The sequence below is a fragment of the Anopheles merus genome, chromosome 2L (genome assembly GCF_017562075.2).
Source record: "Anopheles merus strain MAF chromosome 2L, AmerM5.1, whole genome shotgun sequence".
Lineage (NCBI taxonomy): Eukaryota > Metazoa > Arthropoda > Insecta > Diptera > Culicidae > Anopheles > Anopheles merus.
The window spans coordinates 34,460,028-34,479,706 of NC_054083.1; the positions used below are offsets into that span (position 1 = coordinate 34,460,028).

The following is a 19,679-nucleotide window of genomic DNA, read 5'->3' on the forward strand; positions in this document are numbered from 1 at the left end:
GTTGACATGTTCGGCGAGCTTTTTAGAGGTTAATTATGCATAAAAAATGGAGTCATTTAAGTATTTACTTCGTAAGAAAGGCTCTTTATTAGGGTTCTGGGTTTTCTTGAAGCTCTCCGAAGTTAATCGTATGCCAACAAATGGGACACATTATAATTATTATTATTGATTGCATTACTCAAATTGTTATAAGAATTTATTCGAAGCAGACGCTAAACTAGTGTCAAAAGTTTGCTTTAGTCTAAAACGAAGTATAGAAAATATGTTTTAAAATGTAATAACTGTATTGTAACACTTTTCAAGCGCAGACAAAATAAGTTGGATTTGTAACGCATGAGTATTTGTACCTACTGTGACCAGTAATTTCGAATGGAAAACACATATTAGTTGATGCATTTTTCACTGAGACAAGCAGAAAATAACGTAAAACGCCTAAAATTTCCTCTAGTAATAGTTATGCGCACTCAAACTCTAGTTTCAAGTATTTTTTCAAACAGAAATCCTAACTATGTTCAATCACACCTATTATAGTCATAATATCTACCAACCCCCTTTCAACATGCCCATCCCATTGGCACTGCACCCGTTCATTGGCCCTGCGAACGAACTCCACAAAACGATGCACCACAGGCCCCAAATCCCCCGCTTTGCACCAAAAATCGATCGAGTGCATCGATTTGGCACGGAACGGACGGGAAACCTTCTTCTTCTTCTTTGGCTCAACAACCGATGACGGTCAAGGCCTGCCAACACACTTGTGGGGTTGGCTTTCAGTGACTTATTGATTTCCCCCCATAGCAGGATAGTCAGTCCTACGTATGGCGGCACGGTCTATTCGGGGCTTGAACCCATGACGGGCATGTTGTTAAGTCGTACGAGTTGACGACTGTACCATGAGACCGGCTAACCAGAGACGGGAAACCACTGCAGCGATTAATCGCGCACATCTTGTCACAAGCGCTTCGGGCGGTGGGCGCGAATGGGGTAGTACCAGTGCATTTGCGTATACGCACTTTACCGATAGCTTGCGGCCACCGGGCACGGTACTAGCCACGTTTCGCGCGTCGAAACGCACCTGCCCGGCCCGTCCGGTCCGTCGCCCATAATAATAATGGGCGAATGGCCCGGGCCGGGGATCCATGTCAGCGCTGGATTAGCATAAATTCTAATTCTATATAATTAGCGGCCATCAAGCTCAGCGGACTATAACATCAATCGTCCAGCCAGCGTGGGGTCGGTTTCCGAAAACTATCCCGCACACCGGTAGGTTTCCGGAAACCGTACCACCCGGGGAATGTCACACGGCTGCTCGTTTCGGTCGAGCCCAAAACTCCCCAAGAACCGCATCGCTTTTTTCCCGCACAGCCGGTGCACGCGCTGGAACAATGCAAATATTTCCCCTTTCCAACCCACCCCTACTACCAGGCGGACATGTGCCCGGGAAAAGGGACAAGGAAATAAAATGACAAGCATAATGGGTGCCGGACATTATTTTATGTCGAATCAATTTCAAAACGCTGCTGGCCAACGAGCCGCGCTGTTGAGCGGTTCCTGCCGATGGCAAGCGCAGACCATTGCCCCGTTTGTGCTTGTGTGTGGATGGACATTGGCCATTGGACCGAGAACCACGCGAAACGGGCACGAATTAATGAATTTGTGAACTGAACGTTCCGTACGACGAGCACTGCGCGTCGCGTCGCAGCGGACAGAAACCAAAATTCACCATCCGGAAGGAAATGGCTGTTCCGTGCGGTGGTTGGCCGGTACGCGGTTCACATAGTGGGGTATCGTTGGACAGCTGCCCACCTGGTGGACAGTTTGGTACATAAACGAATCATATTAATCGGCGTAAGAGCACTGTGAGCCGTTAAAAGCATTTCAATACTCGGAGAAGCATTGTTGAAGTCATTACACTGGAAGTAATTGGGGGAAATGGGACGAAAATATACGAGGTGGCATAATTTGTTCGGAAATACAATGGATGCTCTATTTAAGCTACTAATAGGAAACGTTCTATTACTTGCTATACATCGAAAGTTATTTGTTACATATTCTGTTGTACCTAGAGGTAAGAATACACATTTTCTTGGTTGAACTTGGAATACATGCCATCCTTTATACTTGTTGCTTTCATCGCGGTTTTATATTTACGGAAGAAATCTCAACACTGTACCTTTTCTAAACCACAAGGAACGGTTTGTATGCTAAATGATCATCTTAATTGGTGGTCTGCATCTATTACAAGCGGAATCAGAGCCATGATGGGTGAACTGATTAATGCTGGTTTCTAATTTTCTTCACTATGATAGACGGGTCTTTGTTTGGAGATCGAACTAGATGTCAACTAGACGTCTTAATGCATCCTTTTACATGTGCCTTTAAACTGAACTGACAGCCTGCTAATGAACATCAAAATAAGTGAAATGACATATAAAAAGCGTTAGAATATTGAATTCTGACGAATCAACGTCTTCCAAAACAACCAGCCGCTGCTCCGTGCCTCACTTAGCCGGGAAATGCTTTATTGGCACAGAATGCAGAACATTATGCTTGGTTTTGGTTGGGTTGTACAAACCAAAGGCCTGAAAAAACGATCGTTCGAAGGAGAAGAATTCTAGGCAGTCTCTACTTCCGTAGTAATTTCTTAATTCTACTTGATTGCATTTCAAATGCCATGAAAAACATCGACATACAGAAAGCAATGGCTTCTCGAGCCTCTGAGCATTTACTTCGTTTTAAAATTGAGAGCTTTGAACCGATTTCGTCACATTATTAGTATAATTCAGTCACAGTATAGTTCATCAAATGCTCTTACAACTCCACAAATAACTTCATTTCATATAAAAATAGTTGACGGTAATATCAAGCTACGAAGTAGTCAAGTACACCCATCGAATAAGCATTTTCTTTTGTGCCTAAGGACCCAAACTAAACCTAAACCTCAAAATGCATACCAAACATACGAGGCATCACCACAGCAAAATAGATAACCCATTTGAGCTACCGATACATCCGTATCGAACACAAAACTGACAGGGCGCCGGTAGGCATCCCGATCAAAAGTCTGACATTCAGCACCACTCCGACAGACACTAATTGCCAATCATTCAATCAACCTCGGAACCTTGACTCGACACCCAGACCATGCCCAAAAGGGCGAGAATAAGCCAAACCTCTCTTGTTCGTGGTTCGCTGCACATCCTCCCCTTAAAAACAAGGAAAAGGGGGCCATGTAGGTGTAAATTATCCAATTAGTCATATTGCCCTATTGGAAAGTGGTTGGGAAAGTGGGGAAGCGCTGGCACTCTTGCCATTTCCGGATGGTTTAGTTCTACGTTTCTGGTGCTAGTCTGAATTTGATATCAGGAATTGGGTAGAAAATTGAAGTTTCCAGCAACCTTCCTCTAGGGTTTCCAGCCCCAAAACCCCGGCCCCCAAATGTCTCTCTTATCGTTTGAAATCAATCGAAAAGCAGACAAACTCATCCCACGCCAATCATTCTATGTATTTAATTGAATGGTATGGTAGAATGCTAACGTATGATGTTATATGCGCAGTAGTGCTTTTCTTCCGTTATCGGTAAATATTTACACTTTGAAAGTGGAGGAGCAATCGATGGCATGAAGATGGCTTCGTTTTGCTCAGAGACTGCCATAACGTTACTCCACTAAAATCAGAATCAATCGCATTGAGGACTCAAATCATTGAAAGGTGTTCGGAAGAAGTTCAATTCTCCAATAGTTGGCATATTTACATTAAGCTTTCCGGCAGTCGGAAAAGCTCGCACTGAGTGCTAAACCTTGAATATTTGCTAACGAGACAAAATCATTCTGTAGTAAGCTCCGTTCCGGATATTAGCTCCTACAGACACACTTGAAACTATCGCCACGTAATTAACTCTCTTCAGACTTACCCTCATTAGTGCCATTTGCTAGCATCGGCGCGTTCGTATTGGTTGCCGCCGGCAGCAGGATCACTTTGGCAAGCTCTTCCGTTTCCACCTGCTTGGACGACGCTGGCGTGTCTTTCCTGCTGCCAATCGACTCCTCACCAGCTGCTCCCCGTTCCGTAGCTCCGTTCGTAGTCTTCACCGGTACCGGCGTAACCTCCGCCGGCACAACCTCCGTAAACAGCATCTGAGCGAACAGTCGATCATCGTCGTGGATGATTTCGTTCTCCACCTCCAGAAAGTGTACCTTCTTCCGGCCGCCGGTCGTCGATTGGGTTGCGTCTGGCTCGCTCGAGCTCGCGATCACCGGGAACGGCGTGGGCAGGTAGAACTGTGAGCCGGAGTTTCGCTTGTCCGTCAGATGGCGGGCACTAATCGTACCATGCTTGCCGAAGGTGCTGGTACCCTCCTCCGACGCACTGCCGTTGGCAGAGGTGGTAAGCTTGGCCAGCCGCTGCACAAGCGTGTGATTGAGCCGGATCGTGTCATAGCCCGGCCCGCCGGCTCCCGCATCCTTCTCCACCGTCACCATCGAGGACGGTGGTGGTCCGGCCGGCATCGAGGACGGTCGCTTCAGGATGGACTTTATTGCACTTTGCGTCACGCCCGGTGACCCCGCCTCGGCCGTGCCCGACGGTGCCGTCGAAGGGAGCGACCGGCTGTCGTCGGTCTCTTTGGTTGCCTCGAGCTGTCGCTGCTTCGAGCGCGGCGGCCGTTCGGGCGTACCGGCGGACGGGGAGCTTGGCTCGTCCGTCGCCTGCGCCTCCTCGACCGGCACCTCGACCGGATCGTACACGAACTCGTCCACATCGTCGTACACGGGCGCACCGGACACGCTCGTGCCCGAGTCGTCGAACAGCTTGATTCTTTGGCCATTGATTGCCGCGATACTGTTCGCCGGGTTCGGGTTGTACCGGTTGGCGTACAGTGTGTCGAGGATGTTCTCGTACTTCTGCGAGTGCAGATCGAACTCGTCGCCGTCGGGCGCGAACTCGCTCAGCATGTTATTGCCACCAACGGTGCCACCACCGGAACCGCCCCCAATTCCGCTCAGCGAGATCAGATCGTACGGATTAACGTCACAGCGGAGGATGGATTTGCGATTCTGGGCCGTGCTGGTTGGGCCATCGTCGAGCAGATCGGTATCGCGGTCCGGCTCCCCGACCCAACAGTCCTGGAACGATTCTAGCTTGCGTCCTCCAACCCGCGAACCATTCTTGCTCAGCGACGGCGACGGAGATCTTGCGGCCGATGAGCGCTTTCCTCCAGCGGTGCTCCCACTGCGCCCACGGGACGGACTCGTACTCTTCGCCCGACCCCGTAGCTTCTCCTTCAGGCTGCTCTTGACCGACTTTGGCCCGCCGGCGCCACTCTCGGCCGGTTGTGTCAGCCTCGATCGGCGCATAAAGTCGTACGGGTCCGGGTTCCCATTTCCGAGGATGGTTGGCCGCGACTTCTTGCCATACGTGGACGCTAGCTTAACCGTGCCGGCGCTCGTTCGAATCGGCGCTGGAGCGAGATAGGTGGCACCCGAGGTTAGCCGCATCGTGCCACCGATCGGTGCGAGCGGTAGCCGAGATCCTTTGCACTTCTTGCACACGGACGCCTTCTTTATCTCGCGCTTCGTCCCGGTTAGGTACTCGGGACAGCAGCAGATCAGTACGGCCACCTCCGGCGGTGGAGGCGGCGGACAGTACATTGCTGGCAGGTGGGGATGATGGGGATGGTGCGGCGACATTGCCAACGGTGGCGGCATACCGCGCACCGTCCCGTACACCCACGTTTCCGCGTACTTCATCGTGGCAAGCTGATGCACATTGGTGTGGGAACTGTTCGAGTGGCCGACGGACGACAGGGAGGCTGGACCGTTGCCACTGTAGTCGAGCGATGGGTCGTAGCTGCGCGCACCGAATGGTATTAGGGCGGAACCGTTCGAGCTGACCGTACCGTTGGCGGGTCCAGCGGACTGCTTGTCCTCGGCTACGGGTGATGCTTTGCTGAGCTTAAGACGTTGGCCCCATGTTTTCTTGCCCTTGTCAGTGGGTTTCGGGACCTGTGGGAGGGAAGAGACGCGGTTAGAGAGTGTTTGAATGGTGCAAATCAGCTAAAGTAACACTATTTTACTTATAAAAAAAGCAAAAAGTTGATTTTTAGATAATTCAGGAGCCATCCATAAATTACGTAACGTCACACATTAAAGATTGATTCGAGTGTTTCAATTTTGTTTTGTTTCGTGTAGCTTAACACAGTTTTAAACCTCTTTCGCCTCCTTAGTACTTGATCATAACGTTGGAACTAAGTTTCAATATTCTCTGTGAACACTTCGTAATGAGCGGATGACCCCCAAGTGGACTTGTTGTCGGGAGCTATATTCATTTTTTCAGTATCTTGAGCATTATCAGGATTATCAAATTTTCAGAAAGGCAGAAATTAGTTCAGAATCAGAATCAGAAAATTTGAAGAATATGGTAAACAAAATACCAAAAATACATTTAGCCTTAGAAAAGATTAACCTGTTTCCCAAAATTCTCTCAATAAAGACTAGAAAACGATGTTAGGAAAGCTTAAAAACTGCTCAATTGATCTTCCAACATCCTTTTACAGGTAATAAAAATGAGCTTTTCTGAGCTATCTCTATCGGCTGTATATTTGCTATTTCTCGATAAATTGATCTAAACTCTAAACCGATTCTTAGATATCTTCAGTGTGTGAAAATGTCGAAATTCACATCATTTCCTTGTAGAACTTAGTGCCTGTAAAGCCTCTTTGCGCCTTAACTGATGGGATGAGCTTTTAAGAAATCTTTGATCTAATTTAGTATTGAAAATCGTTATTAAAATTCTCTAAACTCCAACCAAAACTAGTACCCAATAAGCATAAAGCAAAGACAAATGTATTGAAAGCAAGACGTACTGACTTTCTCGGGTATGATTTTAATTTGGACTAGAACCTCTGCTCTGTTATTTGGACTAGAACCTCTGCAACATAGAAGAAAGACGGCACTGTGCTTATTTATACACAAACTTGTTAGCGGATCTTTAGACGCCCCGTCAATTCTGAGTAAATTGAACTTTCAGGCCCCCAGTAGAATGTTAAGAACCAGGACATTATTTAACACAGAATTCAGATCGACTAATTTTGGATCTAACGATCCTTTATTAAAAATGATAAGTGCCTATAACTCGCTAGGAAACAATGTCGACTTGAACTCAAACTTAAACAATTTACGGACCTTTTTACATAGCTTAATATGACGCTTCCACAGTTTATGTTGTTTTTAATTTTTATTTGGTTGATTGACAGTTAAACTTGTTATGTTTTTTTATGCGTTTTTGTTAGCACTGTTCTTTAGCATTAACTATAGAAATAAGTATGTTATGTAAGCTTATGCCAGCTGGATAACTTTCGGAATAAATAATAATAATAATAATAATAATAATAATAATAATAATAATAATAATCCTCCCATCTCAAAACTCGTTGCGGATTATCCATCTTTGAATTTAAAAGAATTGCCTTAAAAATGCCACTTCTCACGCTCAACTATTCATGAAGTATGCAGATACCATTTTGAATCATTTACTTAAGCTTAGGAAAACCAAAGTGACGGAATGTGCCGTCATAGTTAATATTCCAAATTGCGTGTGGCTATATATGTATATTGGATCGAAAGATTACTGCAAACGATTTGCAAAAAAAAAAACCTTCCACGACAAAGCGTAGCTGTGAGCACATTTTCCCCATATGCTTGCCAACGATCAAGTGAAGGAGTAACAAAAAAAAAAGAAGAAATAACGCTCACACACATTCCTATCCCACACCAATCGGATCAATGCATATGGGCAAATTTCTCAATTTCTTTCACCGATCTTCCGAAACGAAATCAAATTCCTTCGTGCTGCAATCGAAACCACTTTTTGCGGAACACACTTGCCCACGTACAGTTCGCATTCTACCGCGTTCCGCCGGATGGAAAAGGATTTTCACAACCCCCTATCCCACACAGACACACTCACACACACACACACACACACACACACACACACACACACACACACACACACACACACACACACACACACACACACATTCAATTTGCTTGGGGGTGCTGCTTTATTCTTTTCACCGCAAGGAAATGTGCTTCAGGTCACGTAGCGAGCTTTGGCCCGGTTGGTGCGGGGAGAGGTCGGCACTGATCCGGGTGCGAATTTAAACCCAGAAAAAAAGAAGAAAAAAACTGGAAAGTCCTTCACTTGCCGATATGCACGAGCAACTGAGGGGAGTCTTACCCCGAGCCTGCTTGTGGTGTGATCGGTAGCAAAACTTTGGCCCAAACCCTGACGCAGGAAATTTTCAACTGGGCGTCAAAGTGTCGAAAGCTTCCGTCAAACAACGGCTCTGTGGGTGGACGGTGATAATTTTATTGGAAAGAAAGCCCGATGATGTTGATGCGTCGCTCGGTTTGAGCTTTTTTTTCTTTCTTTTGTACGGTTTGAATTTGATTTTGCTAGCCACAACCTCAAAAAGTCAGAACCTCTCAGAATGCTCTCAGGAAGTCTCGCAAGCCTGGGGTTTTGTGCGGTAGGATCAAATCACACTCCTGAACGGTGTCTCCAGCGAGCACGTACCTTCCCCGCGGTTATGGCCCACGATGGAAGACAATTTTTGTGGCTTTTGCCTTTCCGGCTTCCCGGGAACTGGGATGCCCCCTGATCCAACTGCGTGAAAATCCGGCGTGACTTGCGGACAACGAGAATTTGCATCCGCCTGTTTCCTCGGTACATTCGATACCGGCCCGGGAAACGGGTGACACCAATCCCGCCCGCCCTCACCAGTCACGCGCATCAAACTTTACGAACTGAAGCTGGTCGTAAAATGCGGTTCGAAGCGAAACTCTCCAATATCGGCGATCGAAACTCGGCGAGCGAGGTTTTGGAGCAGGAGAAGCTGTCTTTGCATTAAATTGCTTCAGTAAATGAACACGGCACGATGCTGGAGCTGCTGCTGCTCCTGCTCGACTCGTTCAACCGTTCCACTGATAGCGATTTCACGTAAAACAAAGCAATTTGCGTAAGTTAGCAACGTTATGCTCCGGTTGCCCCGGGTGGCAACGGACAACCCACTAAGCGTTGTACCGAAAAGAAGCGTGATTTTTGTCCTCCCAATGTGCGTTGCGCTGCGCGGAAGTCAATCCTAAATACGTATCGATTTCACAACGAGAGCACCCGACGACGCACCGGACGACTATGCGCGGAGGCATCATGTTTGATTTTCTCATTTCACACCGCTCACCTTCCGCACTCCCTTCCTTTCCTTCCCAATTTCCTGGCGATGGACAGTTTTCAATTTTCCGCCCCAAAGGCACCTCCGCTGAATACGATACACGGCATCACCGCGAAGTCGAACGAAATGGAATATCCCGATTTACGGCCATCATACACCCTGCCCAATCCTGCCCAAACCAGCTCTTGGCATATCCTGGCTGTGTATTTTGGTGCGGATTATGGCGATAATCTTGGTGGAGCTTTATGAGAGTATTTACACATGATTTTACGACCACGGGGTTTTTTTCGGCGCTCTCTACCACCCACCCCGTCGCTTGCGTTTCCCCTTGATGCGTCGTTCTTTTGGCGGGGATAGTGATACGCCGGTCACCGGTTTCGACGCACTCGGGAGGTATTCTAAAGACATGGCGCGGGCATTATGGCGACTCGGGATTGAAGACGCACCCCAACATGGCATCCGGTACATTTATTGCATTCGACGCAGAACCGCAACACGCCGCGACATGGTTTAGCTTTTCGTTGCGTTGGGTGATGGGTTTTGCGGTTATGTTTTGTGCCCGCGCCCCGCCAGTGTCGTGAAGAATATGTGTTACTTATTATTGAATCAGTCTGGCACGAGTGAGGGGGCACACAAAAGGGTTGAAGGTTTGATGGTTGTCGGTGTGAAGTACTACCGATGAGACATACTGGTTTGACTTTAAGAAGGAAAAAGGGGGTGTTTTTTAGCAAGCATTGTTCAGCTTTTACAAGAAGAAGATTATGTAGCATCACAAGATGATTATTTTTTGTGTGATTTGTAAATCATGTTTGACATTAGTCTTAAATTAGAGTTAATTTTTTTCCTACATATCTAGAACAACTTGCAAAACGTTCATACAAATTCTCGTACTCGTACCTTGTATATATGCTTGATTCTTGACCCAAAAACTGTGACTTGTCTACTTTCGTCTAAACCAGTGGTCTCCAAACTATGCAGGCAATGATTTTGTACAGCAGTAAAGGGAATGCTTTGAATATTTTCATCTTTAATTTTTACTTTTTAAAGATCATAATCAAGCTACAATAGTTGAAGTCTATTGTTGCTCACTGCAACAGGACTCTTTCTTTCGTCAGTTGGTATTTATTTTTTAAGTAAAAACAAGCATTTTTTAAGTCAGTATGAGTTAGTCACTTGTCGTGGGATTTGACGAAAGAGTGACCTTGCATCTTTCGCTTAGGCTAGATCGGGATCCTTCGGGAATCCTCAACCCGAGCAACGGTAGACGTTGACCACACTAAACACTGTCTGTGTCGCCCTCTTTCAGGAATCACAAGAAATAGCACTGTGCCAGCGAATCGACCGTTAATAATAATTAATAATAATTAACAGCGATAAAAAAATAACATATTTAATAATATTTTCTTATCAAAATGAGGTTCAAACATTCTCATCAACTAAAGATAGCGTCAACATAGCTTTCAACAACGTTAATTGCCAAGCAATGCGGCCCGCTAACCGAAAAGTTTGAAGATCCCTAGCCTAAACCCATGTTTAGTTTTCTAATACCAAAGCTTGCCATTGAAAGTAATCTTTTTACAAAAAAAAGTATGCTCTTTCCCATTTACGCATTTGTGCTGACGAGTATTATTGTACAAACAGTTTTGAGAGAGAATTGAGTTAAAACAATTGTGCGTTTTTGGTTTTTTAAGACAACAATACGACCATTTAGTGGTAAGTGAACAAAAGCATACGTTCTTCAATTTAAACAAAACATTAAGATGACAGAACAGTAGAATGAAAATTTATTATTACTTTCATGCTGCTCATTGTTCAACGGATGATTTTGTGTGAGTTAAACATTGGAAGAGTGATATTGGCTTGGATTTTTACATAATTTTAAACAAAAATAATTGTTCTTCACAAAACATTTACCACGAACTATAGCAAACTTCCCCGATTTACTAAAGCTTTTCATGGACATTACACTTAAAGCTAATTTATTCGAATGATTTCCCATTATCCTCATATCTCATTATAATCTATTGGAAAATATTAAAACAATTGCATTTTCCCTATCCTCACTATGCCAATAACTGATCTTATAAAAACCAATCTACGAAAACAAAAAGGATGTTACACCTATGCTCAACCGGCTGCTTAAAATTACACTCACCCGACGCAAAAAATCGCGTACAAGTGCAGCAGCTGAGGTGTACGTGAAGGCAAAACCAAGGAAACGCTCGGAAACATACCTTCGGAACGGAGTTCAGGGTGAAACGCAACCTGGCGCCGGACGGCACCGGTAGAACCCCAAAAACCCACTCGGTTCCGCTTATTTGCACCGGAAGCACTCATAAGTTCCGCCCGTTTGCTTCCAGTTAACCTTTTCCGCCATGGTCCGAAATAGCTTCTGCCTTTCTTTACCTCTTCTTATTTCATGTTTTTTTTATGCTATGTCCGTCACAGGAAAAGTAATATCAAATAAGGAAGAAATAAAAGCAAACTCCTGCACACACGCACACGCTAACACACACACACACACACACACACACACACACACACACACACACACACACACACACACACACACACACACACACACACACACACACACACCCAATATAACAAGCATAAACGGTCCAGCTCCGATGCTGTAAGATCGGTTGGCGGTGTGCTTTGTGATCCCATTTCCATATGGATTCGGTTCAATTTCACCTTCGACGGAGACGCGCTCACGGGTGAAGGAGTTATGTTACGGCGTATGAATTCAATCTACCGCAGCGAACCATAACTGATGCTTTGGTCTCACTCTCTCTCTCTCTCCATCTCTCACATCCATTTCTTCTATTTGTTTGCAAGAGCATCCAGAAGGGGTTCGTTGGGCAAAAAGGATCTACACTCCCCGGTGGCCAAAGTGGGTCTAACTAGGGGGGTCGTGTCTAATCGACGGTCGAGGTCGCTCTGACACACGGTGCAGAGGTATTGAGATTTGTTGAACCGAGACGATGCAATGAGAAATTATTACGATTGACGTCGGAGTTTCGTGATGATGATGATGATGATGATGCTGATGTTTGAATGAAAGTCGAAGCAGGAGCGGACGAGCGGCGCCACGCTGGGAGGAAATGCAGCTGCCAGCAGAAGCTGTTTGTTCAGCAGAAGTTATTTTAAGGTGAAAGAGCAAGTGGAGCGAGCGATCAGTTTAGCAATTGTAATTGATATTGATGGTGAAAGGCGCTTTAAATACATTGGGCAAGGTTGAGTTTATGCTATCGTCTTACCGTCAGTAAGAACGAAATTGAATCATTTGCATTGTACCGGGTATATTTATAGGTATTTACTGTGCTTATTTCTATCCTGTAACCTCCCCGGCACAATAAACTTTCTGATCTGTTCCTGTTTCTTGAGCTCGAAAAGTAATTATGTGCACAACACATTAAAAGCTCGTTTGCTCACATCAATGTATACGTACAAGTTCGTACACGCTGCCCCTGGCTGCGCCGTTTATAAACTCCCTCCCGTGTCATATAAAACTCATGAAAAGAAAATTTTCATAAATAGGTACAAAGAAGGATCATCTATGCAAATTGATGCAACACAACGCTCCTGCTCCGCTTTGGTCGGGTGCATCCAACACAAGACCGCACCAATTACGTCTCGCACAACGTCGTCGTTTGCCGCTGCATGTACGGATCATGTTCAGTTTATTTTAACCGTCGCTAGATAGAGCGAGCCAAGATCCGATCCCAGTGCAACACGCTTTCAGGAGTACACACAGCCGACACAACGTACGCGCTCACTTCCAAAAAGAGCGCAACTAGACGAGCACAAACTTTTCAAACCGGCGGAAAGTTAATCAAATTAAAATTGCAACAGCCAAGGTGCAGAAATACATAGACACATAAGGTATATAAATATTTTGCACCAAGTGCTGGGTTGTTTGTACGAGCATGAAAAACATGAACATGATCTAAGGAGATCCGAGATGGCAGAGTGGGGCAGAACGAACGACACATACGCGTGTGTGTACTGAATACTGAGCAAAAGTTGAAATTCATTAAATGTAAATTTCTGCTCCAATGCGGTTGAGTTGTGTTGATGTTGTTTTTTTTCTCTCTCTCTCCATTCTTGCCCTTTTTCAGACTTTTTTGCTTTTTGCTACGCTACGCTATACAGGGTTTTCGAGGATTATATAGACATGTTCAGCGAGTTGTAGATTCGTTCAGGCATATAATAGACTCTTTCAGCGAGATATAGAATTGTTCGGAAGTAGGCGTAGACATGTTCAGCGATTCTGTAGAGCTGTCATTTGTTTTGTTTACACACTGTGCCGCAGGGTTCAATTTTTCATTCTTAAAAGTCCTAAAAGTAGTTAATAATCATTACCCAAGCTGTTTAATACATAAATTAGTTGAAAAAAGCTCATTTTTTCGAAAACTGTTTGTTTACCTCCTGATGAGAATGATCCAAGCTGCAGTCCAAGGGGTACGAAAGTGACAGCTCTACAGTACAACCGAACATATCTACGCCTACTTCCGAACAATTCTATATCTCGATGAAAGAGTCTATTATATGCCTGAACGAATCTACAACTCGCTGAACATGTCTATATAATCCTCGAAAACCCTGTAATGTGCAGTGTGCGAATGTGTGTTCTGACGTTTAATTTCTACTCTGGCCTGAAAGCAACGGACGGATAAACTTTGAGAAGATAAATAAACTAAACAAGTCACAGGGTACGTTTTTTGATGAAAAATAGTTGTTTTTTCTCCTTTCGTTTTCGACTTTCGAATGACAACTGATGGGAAAAACTACTTTCCTGTGCAGTGGTGGGTCGTTTACTGTGCAGAGGAAGAGGGTATGATTCTATGCACATTTTCATAAATATGTATAGAAACTTAAGAGCCGGTAGATGCGCTGCTGACATCAAACATTTGCGACGAAGCATGTGTTGCATTTTACTCTCATTATAATTAAAAAAACACACAAACTGACGTCTTGCTGTAGCATCGTTTAGGTTGTTTGCTGATGAGGTGTCGAGTTGATTGGCGTGTAGACATTCATTTATTTTCTTCGCTTTGCCACACAAAGTCGATCATGAGCTGCGGAAAATTTTAAACTAATAATGTTCAAAATGCTCCTTTGTGCTCGTTTTTAAGAAATAAGAAGAATTTAGATGCCTCCAGTATGTTGGAAATAGAGCTTAGAATAACCATTTGATTAGAGTATACCAAAGATTTCAGTAGTTGAAATCTAATCTATTAAAAATTATCGGTCAGGATCTTTGTTTCTAGAGAACTAGAGCTAGGACAATGCAATGATATACAAAATTAATATTATTTTTATTCTGTTCCACTAAAGAGGTTGTGCTTGTGTTAACGTTTATCTTTTTACTTTTACCTAAGATAACTATGCGCGATCGTACATAGTAAAAATGTGTTGAAATTCGTTAATAACTTCAACGGCTTATTATATTTTAACCTTGTACAGTCTGTTCCCGAGTTACGCGGTTTGTGCATTCCCGAGGAATCCGCGTAAGTCGAATTTGATTGTTTTCGACCAAAATACAATTGGTTACTTTATACTTTTTTTCAATTCAGTACTTTTATACACATTATCGTTTATTTGATACGATTCGTGTAGAATATTTTGATATTTTTCGCTTGTAAGTGGATTAAATTTATTAGCAAAAATGCAATTTATGCTGCATTGGACAACTCGTGAAGCAAATTGTACTGATTTGACATTTGATTTATCAAATTTAGAAAACCGCGTAAGAAATTGCGGTAAGGGCCATTTTTATTTTCATCAATTCCAAACAATCAATTTGATTTTCAAACAATCGCCATACAGTCTCTGAACACAATAGTCCCTTCTGCTCGCAAATGAATGTTCGCGAAGAAATTGAACCGTAGTGCACTGGAGGAATAAATTAAGAATCGATACGCACTTCCGGTTGGCAATCGAAAAAAAAAGAAAAAGCTCCCCTCAAAAACAGATAAAAAAACCATCAAAATGATCCAAGAAAAACGACCCGATACGATTCGCAATCAAATTTACGATAACCGTATTAACCTTTTCATTAGCCGGGCGCATTTGAAGCACCTACACACACAAACACACACGCGCGCGCGTAAATTGCGCATAAATATAAACTTGCCGGCGCTCGCTCGCAGTGATGCTCACCCAGCAGTGTTACATAAGTGTCGCGAATAAAAGCGGCAACCCGGCCAGCAACAACAATCAAGCCAAATCGATTATGGAAGAGAGGACCCCAAAGGCAACCGAACAGCATCGTGACATTCACAATAACATAAAAAACGCACATTTGTCCTTCGCGTCCACGGTTACTCATCCTCATCCGGTGGTGGTGGTGGTGGTGGTGGTGCCGGAAATCGAATACACGCATCCCGGAAGCATCGGAATTGACGATCGTGTTTTAAAAATGTATAATCAAGCCACCCGCACATCACCAGAAAACAGACCCGTTCGCAATAAAATTTGCCTGCCTTTCCTGGTGCGCCACCCGAAGAGAGGCGTTAAAATTTTCCAAAAATCATCAAAACGAAAGATCGCAAAAGATTCATTTGAATTTTTTAACACTTTTTTCCACTCCACATTTTCCCATTTGCTTCGGCTCGCTGTGACGTGCTCAAACTCGTTCACATCGCTCACAGGGCGCCTTTCCCCGTGGAGAAGGCATGGAGGTAAAAGTAAATTTGCATATTTATCATCCAACCCGGGGAGGGCATAGCATAAGCACGCACACTCTAGATCGAACTTTTGGTGCCAAATTTGGTGTGCCATTTCTTCGGCAAAAGGGGATACCTTTTTTAGGCTTTTCTTCCGATACCCCGTTCCGGTTACGTTACCGGGGCACATTATGGTACGAAATCTTCTGCTCACGGATGCATAATTTCTACCCATTTCGATGCGCGATTATCAAATCGCACCGGTTAGTGTCCGCGCCATTTCTCCGGCCCGAAACAAGGTACGACACGGGAAGAAGACTCCGGGCATAATGCGGCAACAAAATTACGAAATCGAATTCACTGTTGGCAGTGTTTGCTATTTTTTAATCGATTCGGCGACATTTCCGCTGCTGACAGCTCTTGGTTTAGTGTTATGTTGGCTAAAAAGATGTCACCGCGAGTGTTGCATCACTTTGTGGTTCACATTTGCGGAAGAAAGTTGCCTGCTGTTAAAGGTGAACGATACAAAGTGTTCTCCGGACGGCGCTGGAAGACACTCGCACCGGTCGATCATCGATAATAAATCTTCATTTTTTTTTATCTCAAACTCCCGATCCGTCTAGTATGGCTTTTTGGGAGCTCCCTAGAGATGTAGGTGTAAGTAATTACCTACAGCCGTGGCGTCTCCGGAACTAATCTCCCGCCAAAAGCTTTGGCGCGAAAACTCGCCCCAGTCTTCGGCACGGCAACGGTCACGTACGGTCAGCGTATCCCGCTGGACGTAAACGATTGACTCGTTGGCCGGTCACGTCACGGTTGTGCTTTATCAATTAGGCCGCACCGCACAATTAGGGAGTCCATTTCACTTTTCCGCTAATTATCGGCCACCGTCGGCCATTAGCCGCAACCTGCCAATACGCTCTTGCTCACTCTTACGCGCACCATCGTCTCATGGTTCTTGACAAACCAACGGACGGCCATCACCCGACTGCTAGAAACTATTCAATCGCCGTTTAATTGACGCCTGAATGGCTCGATCAATCGGGGTCGGATGCTGGTAATTCCCGAGATGAGGTTGCTTAGTTTGCTGGTCATTTTGTTTGACAGAATCTTTGGGCAGAAACGGAAATGGACAGCGTCCGACGTGAGTGTTGAAAAAACGTAACTTTATCCCAATCCTGATGGGTTGGGTTTGGGTAGAGATTTTGCAATGATTTGGGTGCGATGGGGATGAAAGGAGATGAATAAACTGCTGGTTTGTCTCAGCAGCATAATAATTATTGGTATTGTTGCTCCATAATTCGGAGAAGTTTAGACTTTTACAGCATTTATCGATTCATTGATGCATTGGATGATGAAATAATAGGCGTGTAAATTCAACAGAGACTCTTTTATATGCATTGTGAACCTGAACATTGTGGTCAAATATATTATTGAAAAACTCATAACTTAAAATTTACTTCAAATTAATTGAATTGATTCATTACTGTAAAATGATTGTGAGCACTTTTTCAGATCATTCAGATTATTATTGCCAGTGTCATTTTTTTATTTTTTTTTATTTACATAACTGCTATCTGAATTGAATTCTTAACAACATACCTATTAACGAAACTTATTAAATATTTGCCCGGAGGATGGATCGGAAGGATGGTAAGGAGAGGTGATGGTCAAACAGGTGTGCGCAGGAATTAAACAATCTCACAGCACGTAGTAAAGGGTCATTTAAACCAACTGAAGTGCGTCGATTTGGAACAAATAAAGGAGCACGAGGGCGTAAGGAACGGATTGGAACATAGAAATGCAGGGATTAAAGAATGATATGTGAATCCACAGCATTAGATATGAGCGAGGCAACAAACATTATTTGGAAAATGAGACGGCGTTTCTCCAATGAGTCCAGACCCAACAGCTGGCATCTTTGCTCATAGTCCGGTAGGGTATCTGACGTGAAGCCGGGCATTTTGCTGACAATATACCGAGTAAATGATCTCTGCACTCTTTCTATGCGGTCAATCGATGTAAATGAGGTGGGACACCAAACAACAACACAGTATTCCAAAATCGGTCTTACTAACGAACAATATAACGCTTTTAAACACAGAGGGTCGGTTATGCGGATTGAAAAACGTTTTATGATACCGATTGTTTTACGAGCCTTATTAACGGTAACGTCAATGTGATCGAGGAATGATAACTTGCTGTCGAAAGTTACACCAAGATCTTTTACCGAGAGTACACGATTTATTGCTATACCCTCGAAGTTATAAGCAGTCGTAACGAGACAACGTGAACGACTGAAAGACATGACATGACATTTTTCGGGGCATAGAACTAGCTGGTTCGATAAGCACCATGATGCAAATCGGTTGAGGGTGTTTTGGAGCGATACGCAGTCACCAACAGACGATATAGATTTAAAAATCTTTAGGTCATCTGCATAACAAAGAAAACAATCGTGTGGAATGACTGAGTTAACATCATTAATAAATAAAACGAACAATAAAGGACTCAACACGCTACCTTGAGGCACTCCCGATTGGGATGAAAAGGATTTGGAAAAACAGGAGTTTAGTTTAACACGAAAAGAGCAATTGCTGAGAAACGAATCAAGCCAACGAATGTGTGAGTCAATGAAACCCATTTTAGATAGCTTCGCAAGAAGGATAGGGTGAGGAATACGGTCAAAGGCTGCTTTAAAGTCAGTATAAATGATATCAACCTGAGAACCGCTGTCTAAACTAGAAGTGATAACGGAAGTCAAGGAAATAAGGTTTGTCAAGGTAGAACGTTTAAGAAAGAAACCGTGTTGCTGAGGTATAATGCAGTTTCTTGCAATAAAGAGGATATGTGAGTGGACTATGGATTCAAATATTTTGGAGCTTGCACAGAGGATGCTGATGCCACGATAATTGGTAGCGTTTGCACGATTACCTTTCTTAGGGATAGGAGTAATATGAGCTAATTTCCATGTGTCCGGGAATGAACATGATTTAATGGATATACGGTACAGTTTTAATAGGAGAGAACCGAGCACAGTATTGCATTTCTTATATACTGCTGCTGGGGTTCTGGGTGAAATAATGATTTGTACGTTTCAGTTGAATTTCGTCTATGGTACGTCTTGGAACATTCAAACATATTTGTGCTTACAAGGTTTCGACTACGATTAGTTCATGTGGCTTACAAAATTCCAGAACTTTTGAAAATGTTTTCAACTTGCACAATTTGGCCATAAAAAGCCTCTTCAATCACTAAAGGTTAGTAAAAGGCCCTGTGAAGGAAGACACTTAGCGGAATTTGGGGCAAGTGTGCCATAGGGGCAAGAGTGCCACCAAGACCAAAACAACGTCTTTTTGGACCCTTTTTAAAACGCTTCAAGCACAATTTTGTTTGCACTTTTTTTTAAGCAAAACTCATTTATGAGCGAGGAAAAAGATGTAAAATGGTTATGAGATTTAAATCGGTTTTAAAAAAAAAACACGTTTTTGTGAGTTATAACATGAAATGCTTAAGGTGGCACACTTGCCCCAAATTCCGCTATTCGAAAAATGCTTCAATATATTTAAATTCATGTTAATTTCGCTTAATGCATTACTATGAAATGCTGAGTTGTCAGAAGTACTCAGAGCCATGGAATTGATTCAGCGTAACGCATTAACCCAACGGGACAAAAGTAGAAAGCTTGGAGCAAAATAATCGTTTGTCTCCCTCTATCCTCTATTCCGCGCTTGCTTGCACTCATGCGCGAGCGCTCGACTATATTCTCTCAG

The 19,679-nt window shown here is 43.9% G+C and overlaps 1 protein-coding gene across 6 annotated transcripts in view; it reads right to left on the reverse strand.

The window, feature by feature from the left end:
• The window catches only part of LOC121592820 (serine-rich adhesin for platelets), a 152,686-nt gene that overhangs the window by 11,353 nt on the left and 121,654 nt on the right, over positions 1–19,679 (reverse strand). For all 6 annotated transcript variants that reach the window (XM_041914636.1, XM_041914634.1, XM_041914633.1 and 3 more), the window contains one exon: positions 3,914–6,002. In XM_041914636.1, the coding sequence (XP_041770570.1) occupies positions 3,914–6,002 (2,089 nt within the window). The remainder of the gene's footprint in view (positions 1–3,913; positions 6,003–19,679) is intronic.